The 9806-nt window shown below is 70.6% G+C and overlaps 1 protein-coding gene across 1 annotated transcript; it reads left to right on the top strand.

The window, feature by feature from the left end:
- Positions 1-258: 258 nt before the first annotated feature.
- On the top strand, positions 259-9800 carry LOC148592147 (phosphatidylserine lipase ABHD16A-like; the record flags this gene model as incomplete). Its single annotated transcript, XM_088535584.1, is given in 21 exon segments — positions 259-393; positions 904-960; positions 1352-1418; positions 2006-2092; positions 2337-2422; positions 3085-3158; positions 3932-4046; positions 4450-4545; positions 5129-5230; positions 5312-5380; positions 5899-5946; positions 6248-6328; positions 6507-6546; positions 7493-7594; positions 8259-8322; positions 8417-8473; positions 8625-8687; positions 9405-9481; positions 9615-9632; positions 9635-9663; positions 9666-9800. Coding segments are annotated over 21 exon segments (1563 nt in total), but the record flags the coding sequence as incomplete, so codon positions are not given.
- Between the last annotated feature and the right edge of the window lie 6 nt (positions 9801-9806).

Genomic DNA, 9806 nt, shown 5'->3' with positions numbered 1-9806 from the left:
CCGCGCGTTGCCCCGGCGCAACGCCCCGCCCCTCTACGGCACCACCCCCGCCCGGCCGCGTGGGCGGGGCTGGGCGGGCGTCCCCGCCCTCTGCCGTTGCCGCGGCGACGCCCCGCCCCTGACGCCGCTATCCCCGCCCCGTACGGGCGGGGCCAGGCGCAGATTCCCGCCCCTCCCGTCACACACACGCCCCCTCCCGCGCGCAGGCGCAGGCGCAGGCGCAGGCGCAGGGCGGGGCGCTCCGCCGCGGCGCGTTGGGCCCCGGCGGCCGCCGTAGCGCGGGCGGAAGCCGCCAAGATGGCGCAGCTGCTGAGCTGCGTGCTGGGCCCGCGGCTCTACCGGGTCTACCCCGAGCGCGGCCCCGCCCCCGCCGCGCGCCGCGACCCGCCCTGGGTGAGCGGGACTGACGTCACGGGGCGCCGCGCGTGACGTCACGGCGGGGCGCCGCCGGGGGGCTGTGTGCGGGGGCAGGGGGTCGCCGTGGAGACGGGGGGAGTGACGTGGTTGGGGGGGGGGCTTGGTGGTGTGATGTCATCGGCGGGGCTACGGGGGGCGGGGTGGTGTCATGGGGTGACGTCACGGCGTTGCCATGGTGGCGGGGCTGCTGTGATGTCATTGTTAGCACGGGGTCGCTACGGTGACGGGGTAGTGACATCATCACCAGGGCCGCTGGTGCGGTTGCTATGGCGACGGGCTGGGGTGATGCCGTGGCGGGGTTGTCATGGCAACTGTTGCCATGGGGGGGTGGCGGTTGGGGGGGGTGGTGGCCACGACGCCGGCGCGGGGGCTGCCGTGGTGACGTCACGGCCGCGGGGTTCCTGCCGCCGTGACGTCACGGGCACCGTGTGACGTCACCGCCCCCGCGCTGACGTCACCGTGACGCCCCTCCCCTCCCCACGTCAGGACTCCTTCTACCAGCCGCGCAGCCTGGAGAAACACGCGGACAGCGTCCTGGCCCTGGTGCGGGGAGGGGCCCGGCGTCCGGGGGGGGGGCAGGGAGGGGCCGGGGGGGGGTCCAGGTGGGGGGTGTTCAGGATGGGGTCCAGGGGGGTGGTCGGGGTTCGGGGTGTCCGGGGGGTGTCCGGGGTTCCGGGGGTTCCGGGGGTTCCGGGGTGTCCAGGGTTCCGGGGGGCCCAGGGGGGCTGGTTGGGGTGTCCAGGGGGGTGGTCGGGGTGTCCGGGGGGGTGTCCGGGGGGTGTCCGGGGTTCCGGGGGGGTGTCCGGGGTTCCGGGGGTCCGGAGGGGTGTTCGGGGGTCCGGGGGGTGTCCGGGGTTCCTGGATGTCCGGGGTGTCGTCCGCGGTTCCGGGGTGTCACTCTCCCCGTCCCCCCCGCGGTCCCCCCCCCCCGCAGGCCTCGGTGCTCTGGTCGCTGTCCTGCTACGCGTCGCCGCTGGCCCTGCTCTACCTGTACCGCAAAGGTGGGCCGGGGCTGCGGGGGCTTCGGGGCTGTTTGTGGTTGTTCTGGGAGCTGTTTCTGGGGGTGTTGGGGGTGTTGGGGGTGTTTCTGGGTGTTTGACTGTGTTTTGGGGGTGTTTTGGGCCTGTTTCTGGGTGTTTGGGGGTGTTTTAGGGGTGTTTGGGGGCGTTCCGGGTGTGTTCTTGTGTGTTTTGGTGATGTTTCTGGGGGTGTTGGGGGTGTTTCTGGGTGTTTGAGTGCGTTTTGGGGGTGTTTTGGGCCTGTTTCTGGGTGTTTGGGGGTGTTTCGGGGGTGTTTTGGGGGTGTTTCTGGGTGTTCGGGGGCATTCCGGGGGTGTTTCTGGGTGTTTTGGGGCTGTTTCTGGGCGTTCCGGGGGTGTTTCTGGGTGTTTTGGGAGTGTTTCAGAGTGTTCGGGGCATTCCGGGGGTGTTTTGGGGTGTTTCGGGGCTGTTTCTGGGCGTTGGGGGGTGTTTTGGGGCTGTTTCTGGGCGTTCCGGGGGTGTTTCTGGGCGTTCCGGGGGTGTTTCTGGGTGTTTCGGGGCTGTTTGTGGGCGCTGGGGGGTGTTTCCGAGCGCGCTCCGCTCCGCAGGGCTCCTGACGCTCCCGCGGGCCGTTCAGCTCTCGCACGGAGCCGCCACCGCCCTCCTGCTGCTGGCCGGGGTGGCCTGCGTGAGAGGTGGGGGGGCCCGGACGCCTGGGCCCCTTGGTGGGGGGGGCCCTGCGTGAGAGGTGGGGGGGCCCGGACGCCTGGGCCCCTTGGTGGGGGGGGCCCTGCGTGAGAGGTGGGGGGGCCCGGACGCCTGGGCCCCGCGCGGGGGGGGGGCGGGGGGGGTTCCCGGACACCGGGGCCCCGCGTGGGGCAGGGGGGGGCGGGGACCCCGCCCGGACGCCTGGGCCCCAGCGCCCCCCCCGCCCCGCAGGCATCGGCCGCTGGACCAACCCGCAGTACCGGGAGTTCATCTCGGTGCTGGAGGAGACGCACCGGGGCGGCGGCGCCGAGAGCAGGGTGCGTGTCCGCCGTGTCCCCCCGTGACACCCGCCGTGTCACCCGCCGTGTCCCCGTGTCACCTCCCGTGTCAGCGTCACCCCCCGTCACCTCCCCCCCGTGTCACCCGCCGTGTCCCCGTGTCACCTCCCGTGTCAGCGTCACCCCCCGTCACCTCCCCCCCGTGTCCCCGTGTCACCCCCCGTGTCCCGTGTCACCTCCCGTGTCAGCGTCACCCCCCGTCACCTCCCCCCTGTGTCACCCGCCGTGTCCCCGTGTCACCTCCCGTGTCAGCGTCACCCCCGTCACCTCCCCCCGTGTCCCCATGTCACCTCTCGTGTCCTCCTGTCACCTTCTGTGTCAGCATCACCCCCCGTCACCTCCCCCCCGTGTCACCTACCATGTCCCCGTGTCACCTCCCGTGTCCCCATGTCACCACTCATGTCAGTTATGTCAGTGTCACCCCCCCGTGTCAGCGTCACCCCCGTGTCAGTGTCAACCCTCCTGTGTCCCCATGTCACCCCCTGTATCAGTGTCACCCCCCGTGTCAGCGTCACCCCCGTCACCCCCCCCGCGTGACCCCCTCCCCCATGTTACCCCCCCCTTCTCCATCACCTGTTGTCACCGTCACTCCCCTGTGTCACCCCCGCCCCGACCCCTAACCGTGTCCCCCCCCCCCACAGCGCAAACTCGCCCGCTACAACTTCGACTTCCGGAGCTGGCCCGTGGACTTCCGCTGGGACGAGGCCCCCAGCCGGTGGGAGCCGCCCCCCGGGGGCCCAGGCGTCCGGGAACCCCCCCCGACATCCCAACCCCCCCCCGGGGGGCCCAGGCGTCCGGGACCCCCCCCCAATGTCCCCAACCCCCCCCCGGGGGGCCCAGGCGTCCGGGACCCCCCCCAATGTCCCCAACCCCCCCCCGGGGGGCCCAGGCGTCCGGGACCCCCCCCCCAATGTCCCCAACCCCCCCCCGCGGGGCCCAGGCGTCCGGGAACCCCCCCCAATGTCCCCAACCCCCCCCCCCGGGGGGCCCAGGCGTCCGGGAACCCCCCCAGTGTCCCCAACCCCCCCCCCCGCGGGGCCCAGGTGTCCGGGAACCCCCCCCAATGTCCCCAACCCCCCCCCGGGGGGCCCAGGCGTCCGGGAACCCCCCCCAATGTCCCCAACCCCCCCCCCCCGGGGGCCCAGGCGTCCGGGAACCCCCCCCAATGTCCCCAACCCCCCCCCCCGGGGGCCCAGGCGTCCGGGAACCCCCCCCAATGTCCCCAACCCCCCCCCGGGGGGCCCAGGCGTCCGGGAACCCCCCCCAATGTCCCCAACCCCCCCCCCCGGGGGCCCAGGCGTCCGGGAACCCCCCCCAATGTCCCCAACCCCCCCCCGGGGGGCCAGGCGTCTGGGAACCCCCCCCAATGTCCCCAACCCCCCCCCCGCGGGGCCCAGGCGTCCGGGACCCCCCCCGACATCCCCAACCCCCCCCCCGCGGGGCCCAGGCGTCCGGGACCCCCCCCAGCTCTGACTCCCCCCCCGCCAGGTGGGACTCCCAGGGAGCACCGCTGCTTCGGCCCCGCCCCCGCGCAGGCTCCGCCCCCCCACCCCGCGGCCCCCTGGGAGCTCTGCGCAAGCTGCCCTGCCGCCTGGCCAGGTAAGCCCCGCCCCCCCGCACCTCATTGGCTGGGTGCTGTGCAGGGGCGGAGCCAATGGTGACTCCACCCCCAGCACTGGCTCCGCCTCCTTCTCTACACTGATTGGTGCTTTTTTCTCATCTGGGCTCCGCCCCGGTGGACTCCACCCACATGGACTCCACCCACGCTGGCTCCGCCCCTGGTCTGGCTCCGCCCCGGTCTGGCTCTGCCTCCTCATTCTGCACCCCCGGCTCATCCAATGGCTCGCCCTGCACTAACCCCACCCCCATTTTGGCTCCGCCTCCCACGCTGACTCCGCCCCCTATGGACCCCCCCGCACATCAACCCCACGCCCTCCGGCCCCGCCCCTCGCGCTGGCCCGCCCCTCGCGCTGGCCCCGCCCCCAGCTGGCTGCTGTCGCGCACAGCTGGGCCGGCGCCTGCTCTACCCGGGCTCCGTGGGGCTCCTGCAGAGGGCGCTGCTGCCGCTGCTGCTGCGCGGCCAGGCCCGGCTGGTGGAGGAGGTGGGCGGGGCGAGGGGCGGGGCCTGGGAGGAGGGCGGGGAGGGGCTGACGGGGGCGGGGTCTGGGAGGAGGGCAGGGAGGGGCTGATGGGGCGGGGGTCTGGGATGAGGGTGGGGAGGAGCTACCAGGGGGCGGGGTCCTGGGATGAGGGCGGGGAGAGGTGAATGGGGGCGGGGCCAGGGATGGAGGAGGGGCTTACAGGGGGCGGCGCCTGGGAAGAGGGCGGGGTCTGGGATGAGGGAGGGGAGAATGGGGGGCGGGGCCAAGGATGGAGGAGGGACTGACGGGGGCGTGGCCTGGGAAGAGGGCGGGAGAGGCGAATGGGGGGCGGGGCCAGGGATGGAGGAGGGGCTGACAGGGGGCGGGGCCTGGGAGGAGGGCGGGGAGAGGAGAATGGGGCGGGGCCAAGGATGGAGGAGGGGCTGACAGGGGGCGGGGCCGATGAAGGTGGGGAGGGGCTGATGGGGGCGGGCCCAGGGGTCTGGGCGGGGCTTAGGGTGGGCCCCAAGGTGTCCAGGCAGGGCGGGGCTGGCGGGGGGCGTGGCCCTGCCTCGCGGCCCCGCCCCCTGAGGCCCCGCCCCAGTGCGGCGGCCGCCGCGCCAAGCTGCTGGCCCGCGACGGCAACGAGATCGACGCCATGTTCGTGGACCGGCGCGGGGGGGCGGAGCCGCGCGGCCACACCCTGGTGAGTGGGGGGGGGGGGGGCCGGGGGGGTGGTTTTACCTTTTTCCCCCGTTTTTCACCCATTTCCCCGTGCCCCCCCCAGGTGATCTGCTGCGAGGGCAACGCCGGGTTCTACGAGATCGGCTGCCTGGCGACGCCGCTGGACGGTGGGGCCGGAGGGGGGGCGCTATACGTTGGGCTATAGGTGGGGGGTGTCCCCCATTTATGTGTTCGGTTGTAGGTGGGGGTGTCCCCATGTATACATTGGGCTATAGGTGGGGGCACTCCCCGCTATACATCGGTCTATGGGGAGGGGGGGGGGTCCCGCTATACATTGGGGTGTAGGTGGGGGTGTCCCCATCTATACCTTGGCTTATGGGGGGCACTATTGTTTGGGATGTAGGTGGGGGTGCCCTCATCCATATGTTGCATTGCAGATGGGGGCACCCCGTCTATACATCGGGCTATGCGGCGGGTGGGCTGCTATACATTGTGCTATAGGCAGGGGCGCCCCACGCTATATACTAGGCTATGGGGGGGGGGGGGCACTATACGTTGGGCTATAGGTGGGAGAGTGTGTGTGTGTGTGTGTGTGTGTGTGTGTGTGTGTGTGTGTGTGTGTGTGTTTGCTCGTGTGTGTGTGTGTGTCCGTCCCACGGGTGACACTTTCCTCTTTCCCCACTCCCGTAGCCGGTACTCGTCCTGGGCTGGAACCACCCCGGCTTCGCGGGCAGCACCGTGAGTGTGGGGGGGCCCCGGCGTCCGGGCGCTCCCGGGGGCTCCCGGTGCTCCCGGGCGGCTCTGGGTGTTCCCGGGGGGATTCCCGGTGTTCCCGGTGTTCCCGGGGGTGTTCCCGGTGCTCACGGGGTGTTCCCGGGGTGTTCCCAGGGTGTTCCCGGGTGTTCCCGGGGGTGTTCCCGGAGGATCCCGGTGCTCCCGGGGGTGTTCCCGGGGTGTTCCCGGTGTTCCCGGGGTGTTCCCCGGGGGTGTTCCCGGTGTTCCCGGGTGTTCCCGGTGCTCACGGGGGTTCCCGGCGCAGGGGGTGCCACTGCCGCAGAGCGAGGCCAACGCCATGGACGTGGTGCTGCAGTTCGCCCTGCAGCGCCTGCGCTTCCCGGGTGTTCCCGGGGTGTTCCCGGTGTTCCCGGGGTGTTCCCGGGTGTTCCTGGTGCTCACGGGGTGTTCCCGGTGCTCACGGGTGTTCCCGGCGCAGGGGGTGCCGCTGCCGCAGAGCGAGGCCAACGCCATGGACGTGGTGCTGCAGTTCGCCCCTGCAGCGCCTGCGCTTCCCGCCCCAGCGCATCGCGCTCTACGCCTGGTCCATCGGCGGCTTCACCGGTACCGGGGGACGGGGGGGACGGGGGGCAGGGGGTAACGGGGTAACGGGGGGGGGCCTGGGGGTGACGGGGGGGGGCAGGGGGTAACGGGGAAGTGTTCCAGGTGGTTTGTACGTATTTCTAGGTGTTCTGGGGTGTTTCTGGGGTGTTTCTCGGGTGTTCTGTGGTGCTTGGGGGTGTCTCTGGGGTGTTTGGGGTGTTCTGGGGTGATTGTGAGTGTTTCAGGGGTGTCCTGGGGTGTTTGTGGGGTGTTTCTGGGGGGTTTTGGGGTTTTCTGGGTGTTCTGTGGTGTTTGGGGGTGTCTCTGGGGTGTTTGGGGGTGTTTCAGGGGCGTTTTGGGGGTATCCGGGGGTGTTTTGGGGGTGTTTCTGGGATGTTTGTGGGTGTTCTGGGGTGATTGTGGGGGTGTCCTGGGGTGTTTGTGGGGTCTTTCTGGGGGTTTTGGGGTGTTTTGGGGGTGTTTTGAGGGGGTTTCTGGGTGTTTTGGGGGTGTTTCGGGGCGTTCCTGGGCGTTCCAGGGGTGTTTCTGGGCTGTTTCAGGTGTTTCTGGGGTGTTTCGGGAGTGTTTCTGGGGTGTTTTGGGGGTGTTTCTGGGCGTTTCTGGGTGTTTCTGGGGTGTTTTGGGGCGTTTCTGGGTGTTTTTGGGGCGTTTCTGGGTGTTTCTGGGGTGTTTTGGGGGTGTTTCGGGGCATTTCTGGGTGTTTCGGGGCGTTTCGGGGTGTTCCTGGGCGTTCCAGGGGTGTTTCTGGGCTGTTTCAGGTGTTTCTGGGGTGTTTCGGGAGTGTTTCTGGGGTGTTTTGGGGGTGTTTCTGGGGTGTTTCTGGGGTGTTTTGGGGGTGTTTTGGGGTGTTTCTGGGCGTTTCTGGGTGTTTCTGGGGTGTTTTGGGGGTGTTTCTGGGTGTTTCGGGGCGTTCCTGGGCGTTCCGGGTGTCGTGACCCCCCCGCAGCCACGTGGGCCGCCATGTCGTACCCCGAGCTGGGCGGCCTCGTCCTCGACGCCTCCTTCGACGACCTCCTCCCGCTGGCGCTCAAAGTGCTGCCCGCGCGCAGTGGGGTGCGGACCGGGACCGGGACCGGGACCGGGAGCGGGACCGGAGCGGAGCGGAACCGAACGGAACGGAACGGACCGGGCGGGACGGGACGGGGACACCCCCGGGGACGGGGACACCCCCACGGGGACGGGGACACCCCCACGGGGACAGGGACACTCATCATGGGGACAGGGACACCCCTGGGACAGAGACATCCCCCCAGGACACCCCTGGGGACAAAGAAACCCCCCGTGGGGACAGGGACATCCCTCATGGGGACAGTGACATCCCCCCGGGACACCCTTGGGGACAGGGAGAACCCCATGGGGACAGGATACCCCCCACACAGTGACATCTCTGGGGACAGGGACACCCCTGTGGGGACAGTGACACTCCTTGGGACAGGGACCCACCCAGTGACATTGACACCCCCGGGAACAGGGACAATGACCCTCAAAAAACAATGACCCCCCCCCCTCCCCCAGGTGAGCCCCTCTGGGGACAACAACCCCCCCCAACAGAGACCCCCCCCCCCCAATACTCCCCCCCCCCCAATGCCCCCCCCCAGGCTATCAGAGCCCCCCCATAACAGGACCCCCCCCCCCCGTGCAATTGGGGGGGTGTTAAGCACCCCCCCCCCCAACCCCTCATTAACCCCAGCCTCTTCCCCTCCCCCCCCCAGGGGACCTGGTGACGCTGACGGTGCGGGAACACCTGAACCTCAACAACGGGGAGCAGCTGTGCAGGTACCGCCGGACGCCGGGGCCCGCGGGGTGGGGGGCACCGGACGCCTGGGCCCCTCCTGCCACCCCCCCCCACCCTGTACCCCCCCCCCCCCAGGTACCAGGGGCCGGTGCTGCTGGTGCGAAGGACCAAGGACGAGATCATCACGACCACGTGAGCCCGGACGCCGGGGCCCATTGCGGGGGTGGGGGGCACCCGGACGCCGGGGCCCATTGCGGGGGTGGGGGGCACCCGGACGCCGGGGCCCATTGCGGGGGGGCGGTGCCCGGACGCCGGGGCCCCTCCGTGAGCGCCGTCTCCGCAGGGTCCCCGAGGACGTCGCCTCCAACCGGGGCAACGACCTCCTGCTCAAGCTGCTGCAGCACCGGTGGGTGCCCCCCGGGGCAATTCGGGAGGGGTTGGGGCAGTTAGGGAGGGGTTGGGGCAATTCGGGAGGGGTTGGGGCAGTTAGGGAGGGGTTGGGGCAGTTAGGGAAGGGTTGGGGCAATTCGGGAGGGGTTGGGGCAATTCGGGAGGGGTTGGGGCAGTTGGGGAGGGGTTGGGCAATTCGGGATGGGGTTGGGGCAATTCGAGGTGGCCTTGGGGCAGTTTGGGCCAATTTGGGGTGGTTTGTGCCAGTTTGGGGGCAGTTTGGCCTGGCTGGGGACAATTCAGGATGGTTTTGGGGTGGTTTGATGCCAGTTTAGGGGCAGTTCAGGGTGGTTTGGGGCAATTCGGGATGGTTTTGGGGCGGTTTGGGGTGGTTTGGGGCAATTGGGGGTGGTTTTTGGGCGGTTTGGGGGTGGCTTGGGGCAGTTTGGGCTGATTGGGGGCAGTTTAGGGGCAGTTTGGGGCAGTTTGGGGCAATTAGGCATGAATTTTGGGTGGTTTGGGGCCAGTTTGGCCTGCATTGGGGCAATTGGGGGTGGTTTTTGGGTGGTTTGGGGGCAGTTTGGGCTGATCGGGGGCAGTTTAGGGGCAGTTAAGGGGCAGTTTGGGCTGATTTGGGGCAGTTTGGGCGCTTTGGGGCAGTTTGGGGCAGTCTGAGCTGATTGGGGCAGTTTGGGGCAGTTTGGGGCAGTTTCGAGGCCCTCTCCCCCCCCAGCTACCCCCGCGTCATGGCCGACGAGGGCGCCCGGGTCGTGCGCGAGTGGCTGGAGACGACGACCCCCGAGGAGGAGGGTGAGAGCCGCCCCCCCCCGGGGGGGGGCCCAGGCGTCCGGGCCCCCCCAACCCCCCCCGTGAGGGGCCCAGGCGTCCGGGCCCCCCCCCCTCCACGGAGGGCCCAGGCGTCCTGCCCTCCCCCCCCCCCCAGGCTCCCTGCTCCGGCGCTGCCCCCCGACGACTCCTGGTGCCGCTCTCGGTCCTGGGGGCCTTCGCGGGCGACCGGGACCCCCCCTTCCCCTGGGAGCTGGGTGAGCCAATGGGAGCGCGGGGGGGGCGATGGCGGCCAATGGGAGCGCGGGGGGGGTGGGGACGGCCAATGGGAGCGCGGGGGGGGGCGATG

This window comes from Tinamus guttatus, unplaced genomic scaffold, assembly GCF_059628265.1.
Source record: "Tinamus guttatus ecotype Peru unplaced genomic scaffold, ASM5962826v1 Tinamus_guttatus_pri_ptg000633l, whole genome shotgun sequence".
Lineage (NCBI taxonomy): Eukaryota > Metazoa > Chordata > Aves > Tinamiformes > Tinamidae > Tinamus > Tinamus guttatus.
The sequence above is the reverse complement of the archived record's forward strand: the minus strand, read 5'-3'. Positions and strand labels throughout refer to the sequence as shown.